This window comes from Myxine glutinosa, chromosome 1, assembly GCF_964187855.1.
Source record: "Myxine glutinosa chromosome 1, kmMyxGlut1.1, whole genome shotgun sequence".
Lineage (NCBI taxonomy): Eukaryota > Metazoa > Chordata > Myxini > Myxiniformes > Myxinidae > Myxine > Myxine glutinosa.
This window is the reverse complement of record NC_136261.1, coordinates 186,771,076-186,790,967: the sequence shown is the minus strand read 5'-3', so window position 1 is coordinate 186,790,967 and position 19,892 is coordinate 186,771,076. Positions and strand designations below refer to the sequence as shown.

The 19,892-nt window shown below is 44.9% G+C and overlaps 1 protein-coding gene across 3 annotated transcripts in view; it reads left to right on the top strand.

Moving 5' to 3' along the window:
• Positions 1-19,892, top strand: part of MTIF2 (mitochondrial translational initiation factor 2) — a 113,350-nt gene that overhangs the window by 68,309 nt on the left and 25,149 nt on the right. For all 3 annotated transcript variants that reach the window (XM_068123760.2, XM_078781241.1, XM_068123771.2), the window contains 4 exons: positions 1,974-2,150; positions 2,230-2,369; positions 4,490-4,614; positions 7,025-7,229. In XM_068123760.2, the coding sequence (XP_067979861.2) occupies positions 1,974-2,150; positions 2,230-2,369; positions 4,490-4,614; positions 7,025-7,229 (647 nt within the window). The remainder of the gene's footprint in view (positions 1-1,973; positions 2,151-2,229; positions 2,370-4,489; positions 4,615-7,024; positions 7,230-19,892) is intronic.

Below are 19,892 nucleotides of genomic sequence, written 5' to 3'. Positions count from 1 at the left end.
TCCCCCATCCAAAATCTTGATCTTTTCTACCCCCGCTAATTCACCCCAGATCCACTTTTTTGAAATACCGACTTCTTTCCTGGAAGTCCTAGCAGTGTCCATGTGTTTTATACCTCTCCCACCACACGCCCCACCCCCTTCCCATGCCTCTTCCCTCCAAGCTCTCTCCCTCCCACAGATCTCCCGATGTCCCTGTTCTCTGCTGTTGTATTTGTTTGCTTCCCTCTCTCTCCCCATCTTGTCTCGCACTCCCTTTATCTTATGTTTTATGTGTCAGTTTGTCTTTTTGTGATTAATGTTAGCTCTTACATGAGCCTCGATCTTGTACACACACAAAAAAGCCCTTTTCTTATCATTCTCTCCAAGTCTAACCCCAATGCCCACCTCCATTCTTTCGTACCCCATTTCTATCGCCTGTGGCGTTGTCTTCCTGTGTTCATTTGTCTCGATCTTTTTTCCTGCCTCTGTAACAAACTCCCACACTCTCTTCAATCCCAATCCTCCCTCCAGATCTTTAAAACAGCTGTTCCCCACCATCTCTTATCTCCTCCCATCCAAAATCATGATATTTTATACCCCCGTTAATCCACCCCAAACCCACCTCCTTCAAATTCCCTGTTTTCTTTTCTGAAAGTCCCTGTGGTGTTCATCTTGTTTATCCCATGTACCCTGCCTCAGCCCTCTCTCCACTGTTGTTCTGCTTCCCTCTCTCTCCCCCTGTTGTCTCCTGCTCCCTTTATTACCCTTGCCAGAGGAGAGGGTATTGCATTTGAGTCAGTTTGTTTGTCTGTTTGTGTCTGTTTGTTTGTCTGCTTGTTTGTCCGCACAAAATAAGTATGATTTTCTCTGCAACCGTTGATCCGATTGACAGGAAATTTTCACGATAGGTGCCATTCCACCTGCAGAATTTTTTAATGATAATTATGACGTCATAGGTCACGTGGTTTGGCCGCCATCTTGGAAAAACCGAAAAATTTTGCACCTCTATATCTCTGAAAGTGCTGAATAGAAAAAATTGAGACATGGCTCATTGTGAAGAACTCTCCATGGGGAATAAAATATGTTAATGATGATGTCATATGTGCCTCCATTATGACGTCATAATTCGACAAGTACAAAACTTCTTCCGATCAAGATGAAATTTCTTGAGCATAATCTAGGAATAAATTAGTTTAGAAAAAAAATAATGATGATGTCATCGGTCACATGGTTCGGCCGCCATATCTGTTTTAACACAAAAGCCTTAAAAGCCACTGAAAATACATCCTGGCGTGGGTTTGCAATCTCTGATTGCTCTTTTTCTTGTTATATGTTCTATATGCTATCTCTTATACGTGCCTTGACTTGGTATACACAAAAAATCTCTTTTCTCCAGGATTTCAAGTTTGCTGCCAATGCTACTTCATGTTATCTCCCCATTCCACAACTGAGCTGTATTCCCCTCATTCCAATGAGACTATGCTCCCACCATTCTCCCGCAATCCCTCTCCTTTTGCTGTGTGTGTGCATATGTTTTGTCTTCCATGCTTGTCCCTTTGCTTCATTTTGTCTGTTGATCCATTCCCCCTGTTGTGCTGCTGCTCCATGAACCTCAATATCTGTATATAAAATACGGGTTTGTTTTGATAGCCAAACCTTTTTAGGAGCCTGCTTCTGGAGCCTGAATAGTGAGATGGCAAATCATTATTTTCCCATAATCGTAGTCGTTATTGGTTGTAAATAATCATTTTTTGCTCTTACCTTTAAAGCAAATTTCATTGGTTAATTTCCAAGCTGCAACAGATGCTGGCGGTATGGTGTTCTTTGTAACCAAAGCATAATATTTGTTGATAAACCTTGTTTGAAAGAAGAAGCCTTGATGAGAAGTTGACATGTAAATGAAAAAGGTGTAACTTCTTTCTTGGGCTAATATTTTTTTTCAAGCCATGTTACTTACGTTGAAGTTGAATAACTTGAGGACCATCTTTGGGCAGTGCTTTTGCCTTCTGGAGGCCACGTCACATTCCTGGACACACCGGGCCATGCTGCTTTCTCTGCATTGCGTGCCCGCGGTGCAATGGTCACTGATGTGGTGGTGTTGGTGGTCGCAGCAGACGATGGTGTCATGGAGCAAACAGCTGAGTCGGTGAAGCTAGCACAGTCGGCAGGCGGTGCGTATGCCTGAGTTTGTGAAATTTACAACAGACGATTGGTGATGTTTTGGTGATATTAAAAACGTGTATTCTACAGTGCCCATGGTGGTTGCAGTGAACAAATGTGACAAAGTGGTTGCGGATCCAGAGCGGGTAAAGCAGGAGTTGGTACAGCTTGGTGTTGTGTGTGAAGAGCTTGGAGGAGAAGTACAAGCTGTCCACATTTCTGCACTAAAAGTTGGTCTACCAGATTCATACACATTGCAACCACTTCTCTGCTGGTGCTTGCCAGAACACTCGAGTTTGATAGCAATGGCTTATTGCAAATGGCCTCTGCTTTTTCTGACTTAAAATTATTATTTATTTTTATTTTTCCTTCCTGACCACTGATGCCATGGCAACAGTAACCTGGGCTGCATTGGCATGGTTTCATATGAATAGTCAGTTATATTTTTTACTTTATTTTTATAATTCTGGATAAATTACTTTACTCTATATTTTTGCTTGTACATTATGTAAAATAATTTTCGGAATTTAGTTATATTTCAAAAAATTTCTTTGGCATGTATATTTCTGTGTTTTGGACAAATTAAGTTAAATGTTACATGTGTACAGATATATATGTATGTGTGTGTATGTATATATTTCTCACTATATGTACACCATGTATGTACACCACTCTGACAGAACTACAGAGTTCCTTGGCTGAGATGGGAGAACCTGCCGGAAGGATAACAGTCTCTGCAGCCCTTCAAAAATCTAGGCTTTATTTGAGAGTGGCCAGACAGAAGCCACTTCTATGAAAAAAGCACATGACATGACAGCACGTCTTGTTTGCAAAAAAAGAAGTGAAAGACTCGGAGTGTGATGGAAATTATTCTGTGGTCTGATGAGATGAAAATTGAATTTTTTGGCCTGAACGCAAAGTGCTATGTCTGGTGGAAACCAAGCACAGCTCATCACCCATCTAACACCATCACTACCATGAAGCATGGTTGTGGCAGCATTATGCTATGGGGATGCTTCCTTGACCAAGGTCCTTCTTGCCCGGTTGCTCAGTTTGGTCAGATGGCCAGCTCTAGGAAGAGTCTGGATAGTTTCATACTCTTCCCATTTCCTAATGATGGAGCTCACTGTGCTCTTGGGAACTTTCAACACTAGAAATTGTCTTATACCCTCAACCAGATCAAGGCCTCCTCACAATTCTATCTCGGAGTTCTACAGACAGTTCCTTGGACTTCATGGTGGAGGTTCTGTTCTGACATTCACTGTCAACTGTGGGACCTTGTATAGAAAGTTGTGTTTCTTTCTAAATTACGGTATGTCCAATCAATTGAATTGGCCACAGTTGTACTCCAACGAAGTTGTAGAGGCATCTCAAGGATTATATCAAAGGAAATTGGATGCACCTCAGCTCAATTTGGAGTGTCCTAGCAAAGGAGTTGAATACTTATTAACTCAAGACATTTCAGCTTTTCATTTTTAATTATTTTGTAAAAATTTCTCAAAGAAATTCCACTTTGACATTATTGGGTATTATATATATATATATATATATATCGGTGACAAAATTCTTGATTTAATCAATTTTAAATTCAGGCTGTAACAACAAAATGTGAAAAAAGTCAACAGGTTTGAATATTTTCTGAAGGCACTGTATATCATGAACTTAGCTACGAATGGTCATGAGAAAAACTTTTGATTCTCCCTGTAGTATAAAATACATTGTTGAGCAATTGTATTGGATTGTGAAGCACCACAAATTTTAAAAGCCTTTTTTTTTTACCAAAATTGTTAACTGCTGCAGAGAAGAAAATGCAAGAGCAAGCCCAACTCGTTATTTTTTTTGTCTTTCAAAAAGACATACATTGAAAAAGTCCAGTTTTAGCCACAATGTGATCATCATTGACTACTTATGCAGAGCATGTTGGTCAGATCTTAAATTCCTTCCCTAGAGGGGGCTAGAGTGACCATAGGCCTGCAGTAGTCAACAAGACCCAAGCAGCCAATGCCATCATCATTATATCCTTCCGGGAGGGAATTTAAGATCTGAGCACATCTGGCCTGTGTGATTCCCCGATGACAGCTACACTGCAGTGGAAACATTGCGCTTTCTGGATCTTCATCTCTTTTTAGACAAAAGCTCATGTTGTATTTGTTCTTTCATTCCACTCTTGCAGTTTTCACGAATTTGGAGTGTGTGGATTTTCCCAACTACAAACTCTTGTTTGATGTTTTCGAAGCTATTGATGTATATATTTTGATGAATCATTGTTCCCCATTTCATACCCCTGCCTGCTGCCTCATCCACCCACCTTGATCCATGGCAATGCGTCATCATGTATGACCACATAAAGGGCCATAACCTACAGCAGCTTGCTGAGGCCGTGGTGGTCCAGGCAGAGATGCTGCAGTTGAGAGCTGATCCTGGGGGCCTTGTTGAGGGGACTATTATTGAGGCACGACGAGACAAGGGCAAGGGGTTTGTTGTGCTTTATTTTTGGCTCGTGTTATTTGTTGCATCGTTATATTATATTCCTAATAACCGTTAATTCTTCCTCATCCATATTTTTTCTCTCAATAATTATTTTTGTATGCCACAAAATTACATCATATTTTTTGTCTCGCAACATCATGGAATTCAAGGCATTATGAGTTCAGTACATGACATCATAAGATAATTTACAATTGGGTTAATGTGTTTTTTATTTTACTTTTTTTTTTAACTTAAAGTAGTTAGTTTGTTGTTCCTACATGAGCCCTTACCTTTATGAACCCAGGTTCAAGTATCATATGTAGTACTGATTTTGTTGTTGATAGTTGCTAGCATCTCTGGTTGCTGTCCTTGTAATTGCAGGAGAATATTGATACCCTCGCTTCTCTTTTTATGAACCATACAAGCTGTCGAGTAACAGCAGTGTGTACTCACTCTTTCCTATCCAAGGATTTCAGGTTTATTTAACCATTTATTTTTAATGTGAACACATTTAATTATTGCATAATCAAGACTAGCCTGTGTTGGATAAAAGCACAATGGATAAAAGGTTGTTTCTTAAAGAATTGCATCAAGGAACGATGTATGCTACTTTTTTGAGAAATGGATTTCATACTGAGAAGCTTCAGAATACATCATATGCTGCATTTTGTGGGGTACACGTTGATCCTTTTTTCCCACAAGTCCAGGCCTCAACTTGTATTCTGAATTGACATATCTATGGTTTAAGACATTGAATTGCATAAATGAATTTTTTTTGCCAAGTGTGATATTTTCTGAAAGAAATTGTACAATTGTTAATTTAAAAGACACGACAGAAAATTTCCACAACGTCATGGATGCTTGACATTAAGCAAAACGACGTTAAGCAAACAAGATATTCCCATAGACGTAGTGTTATAATGTGGGGTTTAATTTCTCGGGCACATTCTTAATCACCCTGACATAACTTTAACCTCACTTAACTAAATATTAGAGACAAATATTAAACAAAGCAATAAAGAACACAAATTAAATAGACAAACGGACAATTAGATGAGGAGTTACAGAGATACTCGTTAACATGTAGGGCTGAGATTGCTTATCAGGACGTGAGAGGTGTGGGTGTGGCGTGGAGGGGTTACACCGTTACAGGGAGGGAGACATGGTGCTGAGATGCACCCCAGTTCACGGCTCATGGTGCTGAGATACACCTCACTGCATTTGTTGTGGTGCTGAGACACTCCCCGATGCACGACTCGTGGTGCTGAGCGCAGGCCCTGTCTCAGCCGGACTGCTCAAAGGATTTGTGGGCTGGAAAGGCAATGGGTGAGGTAAGCTCTGAGCTCTCCGTTGCTCCTCTCGCCCTGATTGAGCTTCCGGGTGAGTCGCACGGTGAATCTGGAATTATGGAATGGTATGTTATAGAATGGGCAACATGCCAATTCCGGACCAGAGAAGTCGTTACCGAGGTGCGGCACAACATGAACACTGAGCACTGAGGTTTATCTCAGCACCAAGATGGGGAGCTCAGAGTCCCGGTGAAATGCGAATATTTGTACGAAGCCAAATGTTGTGTTGAGAAGACAAAGAGTCCTTTAAAATTTCAAGTTAAAATGTTGTGCACTGTACAGAAATCATTGGCCGGAGCGTTTTCCGATTGGGTGAGCAATTAAAGTTTGCTGAGGAAAATGGCGGGAATATGGCTGCGCACAATGAACACTGTGTCAGTGAGAAATGTGTTCGGGACTGGCATAATGCGAAGGATACGTTGCAGACTTCCAAGAAAACCAAGAAGGCTAATCGCGGCTGCTAAGCTCGGTGGATGGACATTGAGTGCTTTTATTACAATAAGTGTCAGGCGTTCATGTTTATTAAGAAATGAACTTTGACAAAATGTAATGTTTTGAGTCGGCTGATATTGATTCTGTCGGTTGTTTTAAATGCTAAATACACTTGCTTGTTTTAAAAAAGTAGGCAGAGCATTGAATGTCAGGGAGGAATTAACACCTACATTTGGTCCTAACTGACTGATTGACAGTTTTGCTAACTACTCTGGTTGATATCGCTTTGTCTTGTACCCCCAAATCGAATTATAGGCCGAAAAATACGGTAGATGTCACATTGGGATCCTGAGCCTTGCTGTTGTGTGCGTATTACATTGAAGACCTGCAGTAAACACAAATAAATTATTGCTAAGTATGGTAGATTGGGCAAATACAGTTGGAGGAAGTGAAGGTAAAAAATTGGTGTGTTAAGATGGAGGACAAATCCATTATTCAAGGATGGTAGAAATAATATAACAATTTAATCTTCCAAAATGTGCCTGCTCACAACGCTTAGCTGAATTGGATGTCTCAACATAGATTATTATTGGTTGGTGGAGGATTGGCATCAAGATATGATTTGTTGTTTACAGGCCCGTGACGACGGTGGTTGTACAACGCGGGACTCTGCGTGTGGGTGCTCTGCTTGTGGCAGGCAGAGCAATGGCACGGGTGCGCTCCATGGTCGATGAGCAAGGAAAAGCCCTGATGGAGGTGCGACCAAGCGAGGCAGCTGAAATAGCTGGCTGGAAGGACATGCCATCAGCAGGGGATGAAATGCTACAGGTGCAATCAGAGGTGTGTTCAGATGACAGGTTGGATGGATATTACCACATGTAATGGAGGGAAATTTAGACTATAATTATATTGATAACCATTGGAGTGGTGAACCTGTTTTTATTATCATCAGACTAGTAAACAGGCCCCCTTTTTGATTTCTTTATCCCACCTACTCTCTCGTTATAGGCTATAAGCCAGAATAAGACAGAAGGCTAACCCTAACCCTGGCCTCCAAGTGAAAGTGGACGTTTCCAGGAGTTTAAGATATTTTGATTATGAAAATGCAGTTTCACACTCTATAGTCCGTTTCAAAGGTGGTCAAAAATCGCCTTGAACTCCTGACAAGGCTCAAAGGGTTCACAGCAGTCAGACCTTTTTACACGACATCGACCCAGAATGTACACATAGTGTGGTATTTTTGGGTGGGGTAGGAACTTTCCTGTTAACCAGTGGGGGTCGAAGAGGTCTAGGGGGAGGGGCAGAACTCAAGGGGTCACACCAGTCAGAAGGTGAGTCACACATCCGTAACCTTCATGTGTGTTGTTGTTGGAAAGTGGAAACGATATCCCAAATCAGTGATACCAATGGTGGGACCATTGCAGCTTGGGGGAGGGGGTGTAGTCCGATTTGGAAATTCTGCGACGATACTTGGACCAAGGGCATAGTGAAGGAGACTTTATTTATACATGTACAATTCACAATTTATTGGTACGAGCACACCCGCTCACTAAGGGAGCTGCAGGGCTTAGGTTATTATCCTTATTATTACTATTACTTATGTTACATCAGGTCATTGAAAAGATCAGACCATGCCTCACCATTCTAAATTCCCGGTAATGAAATTTACTTCCGTAAGTGTGTCGGGGGTAGGGTGTGGGACAATATCGCACGTCACGAAAACCCCTTGAGGAGGGGGGATACATTTTTTTCATAATATCGCATATGCTATTATCATAATTGTTGTTATTACTTTTGTAATATGAGGCAGCCTTGGGAAAACGCCAATAAAAACGCCTTGGAAGAACTCCACGAAAGCGGCAGGAAGGGTCATCAGATCTTCGTTCAGGTGCATTCGTTGACGCGATAAGCATAGATTACCGCAGATGTTCGAATTCCTCCAAATTTCTTTCAGTTTAGTGTTAAACATCAGCAGCGACTGTTTAAAAAGGTAATCACACTTGTTTGTGGTTGATAATATTTTTACTTCCGGTAGAGGCCGTTGCTCCCACGAAAACGGCACGATAAGATGTTTATACACATTAACATGGCGTTTGGTCAAGGAGGAAACACCCCTTGGTGAGGTGGGATATTATTAGTATTAATATTGTTTTGTAATAACATTAATATTATGCTATTATCTCTAGTGTTGTTGTTAGAAGCATCCTTGGAAAAACGCCATGATAAAGCTAATTTAACATGGATATACACCTCAACATGCAACCCCCTTGGTGGGAAAGACCCCCTTGGATGGGGGAGGTGGAGTTAAATCACTACAATCCCCATTGTGTGAGTCTTGGTACTCCTATCAAGTTTGGTTGAAATTGGATAAGTAACGACCGAATGTATCTTGGCCAAAAATCAATCAAATAGACAGACAGACAGACAGAAACCAAATTGCGTATTTTTGTATGATATATCATGATGCCTACCTAGCCTCAAATCCACTGAGAAAAACAACACCATTTAAGGCACTGTGCAATTGCGATGCGGTATGCGGCATGTGAAGAGGACCTGTCACCACAGGATGGGATTTTAGAGCATGGGATGATGAGAGCAGGATGGTTAGTTTATGAAGGTGATGTAATGGAGCAGCCCTCGATGAGCGATCAAGATATAAGACAGGGAGCAGTGTTTCGTACTCTGTCAAGCAAGGATAGAAGATTTGGGGAGACCGTGGAGGAGAACATTACAAAAGTCAAATCGCGTCGTGATCAGGGCATGAATATACAGTCGAGCGGCATCGGTGGTGAAAATTTTTCGAATTCTTCCAATATTGCGGATGTGATAATTTTGTGATGAAATTTTCCATAAAAAAGGAGGATATATCTTCCTGAAAGATGAATTCCAAACAAATATAACGCCAATATTGCAGGCAGAATTGATTAGAGACAATTGCATCGACAATGCGTACATCAGGTACCATTATGAAATTAGATTTCACAATTTCTCTGGGTCAGAGTTGCTCTCCTCATCTACTGTGTTATATGATAGTACGGCAGAAGAGCTCGAATGATTTTTTTGAAAAGGTCCTTGTTGCTGGGCTCCAACTTTAAATTATATGGGTAATTTGATAACAAAATATCATGAATTCACCCAATGAAACATGAGTTTAGTGCAGTCATCCATCAACACAAATGGATACCCAAGGAAGAGGTAATTTTAACAGTAAGTCTTGATCAGTTTATGGAATAATCAAAATGTATTTCCCTTTGAAGTATCGACATTTTCACTTGGAGACCCAAAAAATACCATGAGATAGTAATCCGGTGGTGGTCTTGCTTGCAGCCTGTGGCTTCTTGGCTGCATCATTTTCTGGAGGTGCGGCTGTGCCGCTCATGCAGTGACCCTCTTACCATAAGCTGGTACCATTTTTACCGACCTCGGAAGGATGACAGGCTGAGTCAACCCATCTGGCGTTAATTCAACGGCACGGCAGGGGCTCAAACGCAGGACCCTAATATGTCAAGCCAGCCACCTCAACCGTTAAGCCAACACCAGGCATATATAGTCGTCTGAATGCATAACTCAGCCTGCACGCTCTTTTTCAACTGATCAAATACATGTATTATAGCAGGAGTGATGGTTGTTACGTTTGTGGGGGTAAGAGATGAAATACCTTAGTGAAGTCAGGAATGTATAGTTTAGAATGGACCGCATGCCACGAAGAAGAAGAATCTCTGTATTAAGTAGGCCGACTGTGCGGGTAAGAGCGTTTGCATGTCGCCATAAGGAGGGTGGTTTGTGCTCGTTAAATCGGGTTTGTGGTTAATAATCCCCAGTGTGTAATGCCTCCTGTAATTTTCCCTTTGTTCTTATAAAATTCACTCGGCCAGTCATACAATCGGCACATTGCTACAACACCGACAAGCCCGGCAGAAACCCAGCACATTTGCCAATCTGCAAGAAAACCCTGACGTCATCCGAACAAGTTCACGCGTACCTTGAGTACCCACGCCGCAGCGGAAGCGGGATCGAGTCTTGCACGAACCACGCGTGGTTGCATACGCCCGAGCGGATGGCGTACCACGTGACCCGTGCTGTTACCTTTCTTATAGAACCCGATCAGAGCCATCTAATTCGTACCATGCTAAGCCAATGATGGAAAACACAAGACGGTCGAATCAGAAGGAAGAACAGATTTATTTACACTATTTACAATGATTTGGTAGAAGAAGGGACACAGGGCAGAACTTAAGCCGTCTTACTTATTTACCAGACAATGGGCCCACTTACACACACAGGGAGATGGAGGAAGAATGTTCGCGCGCCGAATGCACCTGCTTCGGTCGCTCCAGGAACAGCTCACCCGGCGTGGCCCTCTGGCGGTCACAGCACGTATCCCGGCGAAGGCAGGCAGGCAGGCGGGAAAATCCTCGTGGCGCGTATATCGGCAAACGCAGGCCGAAGGAAATACGCGCGTCTGTGGCCCGGCGCGGGTCGTCTTTACAGCGCGATTAATACTGTGCGGAGCGCGGGGAGCATGGCAAAGTTCGTATACACGGAGTTATTCAGTTTCTCCGATATGACTCGACACAACGCAATCTCACGCGCGTCTTCTCACAACTCCGATTCGTAACTCTTCTCACCCGAACTGCTCTGGCTCTCTGACTCTCTGGTAACTGACGTGGGGGGGCTCTGGGCACCAGGTTATATCGCCCCGCCCTAGCCCGAATCGAATGTTCCAAACCCCGCCTTTTGCCGCAGTGGTAAGTCACTCCCCTCGAGCCCTGATTGGCGGCTCGCGCTTACCGTTGGCTCCTCCTCCGCCTTCCTTCGGCCTCGGTCGACTTGTTCAGGCCTGCCTCGTGATATTTCACGCCAAAACCAAAAGCATCGAAGCATCGTAAAGGCACCTATTTCTCATTATCCTACTCAACGCAAAACTAACAGGAAAGGTCTGTGCTTACATTTACTAAGAAATAACTGAGCTTTAAACGAGGCTACGTGTTGTAGTGTAACTAACTAGGAGGGGAAATTAACCTTTATTATAAAAACACAAAACCGCAGCAATATATTTGTTTCAAGTTTGGTCAAAATCCCATCACTGGTTCACAAGTTGATGCGGTAACAGAATTTCTACCTGACACGACCTCTGACCCTTGACTTCTTGACCCCAAAATCAAATGAGTTAATCTTTGCATCATTATGCATACTTGTACCATTTTGACTTGGATCCCTTCAGCCATTTGTAAATTATGGTGCTAATGAAAACCTATCAAGGACAGAGAGATGGATGCACAGATGGATGGACAACCCAAAAACATAATGTCTTTAGCAACTTCGTCGTACTGTAAGTACTCATTGCTTGGTAATCGGAGCCAGGATTTTCTTTTTACTGCCATAGTTTTGTTATTTGAATTCCCATGCGACATGGCTTACCTTGGATTAAACTTCATTAAATCTTGGATTAAACACAAATAATAATTAAAAAAATTCTCGGAAACCGCTGAATGGAAAAATTTGAAACTTCACACATTGTCAAGTACTCCCAATGGGGAACAAAACCATGATAATGGTGACCTCATAGGGGAAGTGGTATACCAGCCAAAAATGTTTTAATATAATTCCTTATCCTAAAAATTTGAAATTGCATGCACATGATCTTTGACCCATTTGTATTGAAATATGAAATTTATGACAGCATAGGTCACATGGTTTGGCAGCCATATTGGATTTAACCTAAAACCTTTTTAAAAAATCTTCTCCCAAACCACCAAAGCGATTGACTTGAAACTTTGTGTCATTGACGAGGCAAGGCAATTCAAAGATGATCACGAAAACATTGTTTCATATGGTGTGGCAGCCATATTGGATTGAAGGAAAATATTAAAGAATTATATCTCTGAAGCTGCTTACCCTAACGATGCAAAATTTTACAAATATCATCTAACACCACTGTTTCATATAGATTGAAAATGATGATGTTGTAGGTCATGTGGTTTGGCAGCCATCTTGGATAGAAAAACAACCTTATCCGATCAACACAAAACTTTACAAATGTGATCCCCTACCCATACATATGCAGAGTGTACGTTTTTAAGGTCATATGTCACGTGGTATGGCAGCCATATTAGCTTGAAAGCCGATATTTAAAAAAAAATCCCTTCCCTCAAACTGCTTCACCGATCAATGTGAAACCTGTCATGGTTGGTGAAAATGTGATACTTGAAAACAGCTGAAGGGATTTAAATCAAACTTTATTTTTAGGGTTGTGAACGATGGCATATACCCTTTATGGGACTATGCAGAGGTATATTGGCCACTCAGTCACATTGTTCTAGTTTTTAACAATGCCCTAAGTCTCATAGCAGAGGTTGAACATATTGTTATGTTCGTGGGGGTAGTGATATGTAGAGTCAGGTAGATTTGTGAAGGTGTCATGCTCCGACTGTCGTGAAGAAGGAGAACCACCCCATGTAATAAGTAGCGGACCTGTTTAGCCCGAATGTCGGATTGAGTTGTATATTCGTCCCCATCATGAGGGGGCGGGGCATGTTAACTAGATTAGGGCATAAGGGTAAATTATCCCTTGTAAGTCTTACCCTATGTGATTTATCCTTCATCTCGTTTGGCACCGCACCATAGACACTGGGAATCCATCGCCATTAGTACACTAATGAATTATTACCAACAATGAAACCCAACCGGAAGCCAGGCATCAAGCACCAGGGCTAACAATCCCGCCTGGCAAGCACACATAGCTCGGGTGGAGCAAGAGCAACTCGCTATTGGGCGGGAGTCGACCAACCGGAAGGGAAGGTTGAGGAGGGACTCGCTGATTGGCCAGGGCGGAGCAAGAAGGACTCACCGATTGGGGAAAGAAGGATGAGCAGTAAGCAGCGCGCCGATTGGCAAAGACCACCGCTGAAGGTAGTGTGTTACTGCGCTGAGTGGAGGAGAAGGACCGGTGACGTCACGAGACGGCCGTTAAAAGCACTCCCTGGCCGACATTTTCTCTCTCTTCTTCTTGCCCTCGACGACCTCTTGCCCTTCCTTGCCTCTCGCTCACCCCTGGTCCTCGACACCCTTGCTGACACCGGCATCGTCTCCTCGTTCCCCTGTTCGAGTGACGCGAGGAGAAAGCCGCGGACGGAGAGCTGCAGTTTACCAGGCAGAAATGACGTGTGGACAAACGCTCGGGCCTGTGCGCTCGAAGCCTGTTTTGCCGCCAAGGACCGGGCGGTTCCCGCCAACACCAGAGCCACGTCCGGACTGCACGCTCGAGTTTGACGAACCCTGATGAGACCCCGAGCTGATTGAGCTAAGTGCAATAATTACACGTTTATTTTCCAACTTTCTTTTCTCCCTTCGTCTGTGTTATAGGTCTGGTGTGAGGACGTCCCGATTAGGACATTTATTTTACCGTCGCACTTCTTGTTATCGGGTTCCGTGTTAACAAACACTTTCATTATTTTCCCTGTACATTTGTAAATCCGATTTTGTGTGAGTTTATTTTCCACAGGTTTGAGGACTGCGGTGGGATCCGTGCAGGTAATGCTCTTCGGCTTATTCTTCTTCTTCTCTTTCTTCCTCCGGCGCCGATATAATAAAATCCGCATTTGAACTGAACGCCTCGAAGTAACGCTCGATTGCCTTCCATGCTACCCTACGGCATTCACCAAGGGTAGTCACACGACAATATATTACATGTAGGACAATATTATGAGGACACAACAGTGTACTTTTACTTTAATTACAAGGACACCAGTAGACAATGGAAAAAGTAACATGGTATCTGAGATTTTAAACTAGGAACCCAGCATCTTGAGTTTCATCTAAGTTTTCAGATGTGAATATCAAATAGGCACCAGATTTGAACATCAGATGTAAACAAAAAAAAAAAACAAGCATTCTGAGGATTGCACTGCAATACATGTCCCCTACCGGCAGTCTGTCGTCCGGAAAACTGTTAGGGAAATTACCAAGGGTTATTCACCCACAGGTTCTGAATCGTTCCCAATCGCTAATTACCTCAGGATGGGCTCACCTGTGATTCGCACTCGGGACATCGATTTATACACCTTGCAGACAGGTCAGCAGAAGCACGAGAAAATAAGTTGTTGATAAAGAACCTTTCGAGTCGCTAAATATCAGTAATTTATTATATTTTCCGGTTCACGATCAATGATCGATGTAGATATATATATTGTTGCGGATCTGCCGCCGGCCTTCTCCCCTTACCAAGGGTGGATTAGTCCCCTTGTCTTTGACTGGCCTGGCGCGACCCGGGACCTTTGACGTCCCTTCCGGACAGCGCGAAATAGGGTATTAGGACCAAATTCGCTATTACCTAAATACTCGCGCTGCCCTGGAAGCGAGGAAATAAACTCCGCACGAACCACGTGTGTTGGTGAGACGCCGAGCGATTCGCGCTATTATGATGGTGGAACCCGATTCAAGCGATTTTCATTCGTACCACGCTTAGTCAATGGCGAAATCACAAAGGTGATCGAATTGGAAAGGAAGAACAAGTTTATTTACACGATACAATGGTTCAAGAAAAAGGGGACACAGAGCAGCCTTATACAGTCTTACTTAATACCCAAGGACACGGGCCCGTCTCACACACACACTCACACGGGGATTGCAGATGGCAGGACGATGTTCACCAGCTCGCCCAGGGATGGCTCTCGTGCAGTTCTCTCTCCGGTCCCCGGCACGTCATTTGGAGTAGGTGAAGGCAGGAGCTCTCCGCGTGTCGTCCAAACGGAGCGAGTTATTATGGGGCGAATTGGTAGGGAGCGGACTTTGACGCACTGGCGGTTATCCACTTGCGGCTATGGCCGCGCTTACTCGCGTGGCTGGAAAGCGCAATAAGCGTTACCGGCGCGTCTGGCTGCGTCCGCGTACTTGGCAGTTCAACGCCTCTTCTTCTCTCTCTCTGCGCAAGTCCTTAAACAACGCGCGTATCTTCCGCAAGCTCTCAAACAAATGTTCCCGCGCTAGTCCTCTCATCAAGCCCTCTCCCAACAAGTCCTGCTGATAAGTTCTCTATCTCTCTCTCCCCTCTGCGAGTCCTTTGCAACGAGTCCTCTTACCACGCTGTAAGTCCTTTCGAGGGCTTTGCGCAGCGGCTTATATAGGCACGCCCCGCGAACCGTCTCAAACTCACCAGACGCGCTTTACCACGCCCTCTCACGCCATGCCGCTAGAGCCCTGATTGGCTGGTGGCTCTTACCATCATCGCCTCCGCCGCTCCCGATCTCAACGCCGCTCACCCCGACCCCGCGCTCCTCCTTCTCAGGCCTACCTCGTGTTACTCGAATAGTGGTCAGCCGAATGGGGTGCGGGATCAATTACGCCCATAGAGGTAGAATTGCCACCATCCCATATTACGCCCATCGAGGTAGAATTGGAGGTGGGACGCAAAATGAATGGAGGACCTATTCTCATGTCTTTACACAACGCAGGCACTCAGAGGGGAAATGGCCTATTCTTACACATACTAAGACATAACTATACTACAAATGGGCCTTTATGTTGCTCGTGTGACTAACTATGGGGGGCAACCCTTTTCGCACTTGTGTTAGTGTTGAAAAACCACTTTTCGCACTTGTGTTAGTGAAGGAAACCACTTTTTGTACTTGTGCTAGTGTTGAAAACCCACTTTCGCACTTGTGATAGTGTTGAAAAACCACTTTTCACACTTGTGTTAGTGTTGAAAAACCACTTTTCGCACTTGTGTTGGATTAAACTATCCAGAACTCCACCCCTCCTTCAGTGTCCTCAAACGTATTTTTGACTCGAAGGTCTCAAACTCAATTTGCAAAAAATGTTCGTTTCCCATGAATCGTACACTTTTCAAAATCCAATCTCACCCCTCCCCTCCAAATCCTCCCCATCACCCATCCCTTTCAAATCTCCCCCCTTGCCCCTTCCCTCCCCTCCCTCCTAAACTCCCCCCACACCCCTCCCCTCCGAGACTCTCCCTCGCTCCTCCCCTCCTAGACTCCCCTCTCACCCCTCCTCCTCAAAGCATCCTCCCTGCTTCTTCCCCCTTCCAACTTTCACCTTCATCTCCCCCAACCTTCTGCCTCGCTCTTCCCCCTCCTCAAATAACACCTCACTGTGCCTCACCCAATCTCCATCAAACCTTTTGTCCGCCCCATTCTTCCCTTTCTCCAAGCTATTCTGAAATCTCTGACACACCTTCAACAGCTCTCCCTACCTCTTCCTCCTCTTCCACATCTTACCCTACCCCTCCCCCCCCCCTGTTCTGGACCCGATGCTCCCCCTTCCTCTTCATTAACGGTATGGACCTCAAACATCCGGGGCCTTCGCTCAAACTTGACTGATCTCTCCATACGGGTTGCTTCTGACAAACCAGATGTGATCTGCTTAACAGAAACTTTCCTCCTTCATGATGTCTCTGATGCCTTGGTATCTCTCCCAGGTTACTCCCTCCTCCGGTATGATAGACCTGAGCCTCGTCCTGGAGGTGGGGTTGCTATCTTTATAAAAAACTCTCTTCCTCACTCGCCCTCCACTGCCCGCCCTCTCTCCGCCTCACCCCCAGGAATACCTTTGGCTACGGCTTCCCCTTCGCTCCCACCTTTTGTTCATATGTGTGTTGTACCGTCCACCAAACAGCGACTTGTGTGTGTGTTGACTCCATCTACATCTCGCTGTCTGATAATATGGACCAACTTCTATCTACCCATCCCAACTCTCTTCCTCATATGTGGTGATTTCAATTGTCACCATGCCAGTTGGCTGGGTGTGGGTACCTCTCTCACCAGCCATGGCTCTTCAGCAAAGGACTTCTGCGACTCACTGGGACTGACACAATCTGTCAATTTCCCGACCCGGATCTCAGTCAATGGAGCATCTTCTCTTCTGGATTTGGTTATGACAAACTTCCCTGAAAATGTCTGCTGCTCTTCTTCTGCTCCAATCGGCTCATCTGATCATGTGCTTGTCAAAGTGGACATCTCTCTGACCATTCTCAGAGAGTCTCCTCAGCGTCGACGAGTCTGGCATTTCACTCAGGCCAACTGGCACGGTTTTCAAGCAGCCATCAATCATCTGGACTGGTCTCCCATCTCTACCGCCTCTGACATCAACTCATCCTGGGAATTCTTTCAAAGTAAATTGCTCTCTCTCATGCACAGATTTATCCCATCTCGTCTTCAGTTGTCATACCCTTCCTCCCGTCCATGGTACACGGAATCTTGTGGTGAGGCTGTTGCCCTGAAACAACTTGCTTTCGTCTCCTGGAAAGCAAATCCAACGGAAGGAAATCTCATTTCCTTTCACAAAGCCCGAAACAAGTGTGTGTCCACCCTCAGGAGAGCCAGGAAACAATATCTCACCATTCTCAAGACCGAACTCTCTTATATGTCTCCCTCTTCCAAATCCTGGTGGCGTCTGGTCAAATCTGTTTCTGGTGGTTGTTCCCCCTCCATCCCCTCCCTCACCTCAAACGGCTTAACGGCCGACTCCGCACGTGAAAAAGCTGAATGCCTCAACTCTGTGTTTGCCTCTAAATCTTGTGTCCCAAACCCATCCCTCTCTGTACCCACCGTACCCAGTCGTACCCAGCTGCTCCTGGACTCTGTGTCCTTTCCTCCTGACAAGGTGGAAAAGTTTCTGTCAACCCTCAACTCTGATTCTGCAACTGGTCCTGACGGCATCAGCCCACGGGTCCTAAAATCATGTGCTTCCGCTCTTTCACTCCCTCTTTCTGTTCTCTTCACCCTCTCTTTTGCTCAAGGTCATCTGCCATCTGCTTGGAAATCAGCTAACATCACCGCTTTGCACAAAAAAGGTGCAAAAACAGATCCCAGCAACTACAGACCAATCAGCCTTCTCCCAATTATCAGCAAAGTCATGGAATCCATCATTGCTTCAGATATGAAATCTTTCCTCTTCTCCAATGGCTTGATCTCTAATCATCAATTTGGTTTCAGACCTGGTCACTCTACTCTGGACATGCTGCTTCTGCTTTCTCAACAATGGATGGAGGTCCTCAACGCCAAACAGGAAATTAGAGCCGTCTCCCTTGACATTTCACGTGCCTTCGATACGGTCTGGCACCCTGCTCTGCTCACCAAACTCTCCTCCTTTGGTATCCATGGAAATCTCCACGCATGGCTGGCGGACTTCCTCTCTGGTCGTAGTCAACGTGTGGCCCTGAATGGGTTTCTATTATCTCCTCTTCCTGTACAGGCTGGAGTTCCCCAAGGTAGTGTTCTGGGCCCTGTGCTTTTTCTGGTCTTCATCAATGATCTCTCTGACTCTCTTGAAAATCCTCTCTATCTCTTTGCTGACGACTCTACTCTCTGTCGCTCCATTCCTCTTCCCTCAGATCGGCAGTCTGCAGCCTCCTCACTCTCTGCAGACCTGGACAAAATCACGGACTGGGCAAACAAATGGAACATGTCTTTCAATCCTGATAAATCTCACACTCTTACGATGTCTCTCCGAAAAGACCGACTGGAAAACCCTCCCATCCACTTTCTGAATAATCCTCTCCATGAAGTTCTGTCACTCAAGCTTTTGGGTCTCACTATTTGCCATGATCTTTCCTGGGAACGCCAGGGGGGTTGACTCAGCCTGTCATCCTTCCGAGGTCGGCAAATTGAGTACCAGTAAACTGGTAATTCCCTGTTTATCGTAAAAAGGTGACAAACAGGGTTGGCGGCAGGAAGGGCATCCGGCCATAAAACATTGCTTCAAAAAGGCAACCAAAAAAACAACAACAACCATGGTCCCCGAAAAGGCCAACCCCCGCTTTGCGGGGAAAAATGGCCTCTAAATGGTGGTTTTTTTTCCTGGGAAAACCACATTTCAAATCTGGCCTCCAAAGCCAGTCGCCGACTGGGCATCCTCCGTCGTGCGAAGTCCTTCCTAGGCACACCTGAGCTCCTCACCACATACAAGGCTTTCATCCGCAGCTCAATGGAATACTGTTCTCCCCTATGGGCTGGTGCTCCTGCCTCACACCTGGCTCGGCTTCACGCTGTTGAATCCAAAGCTTTCAGAATCATTGGAATCTCCCGCGATGAAGCTATCTCTGAGGGCCTTTCACTCACTCACCGCAGGCAGGTCGGTGGTCTTTCTGTCTTCTACCGACTCCTCTCCGGCCTTGCTCCCCCAGCTCTCTCTGTGCTCTGTCCCCCAAATATTCCTACAGGTCGCACAAGATCTGCCAGCCACCCTCTGATGGTTAAACTGCCGAAATCTCGGCTCTCTGCTCACCTTCACTCTTTCATTCCTCTTTTCTCCCGCCTCTGGAACAAACTCCCACACTCACTTCAATCACACTCCTCCCTCCAGGTCTTTAAAACAGCTGTTCACCACCATCTCTTATCCTCCCCCATACAAAACCTTGATCTTTTCTGCCCCTGCTAATTTCGGTCCCCTTGTGTTTTATACCTCTCCCCCCCCCCCCCCCCCCTCCCCTTCCCATGCATCCTGCCCCCAAGCCCTCTCCCTCCCACACTTCTCCCTGCTCTCAAA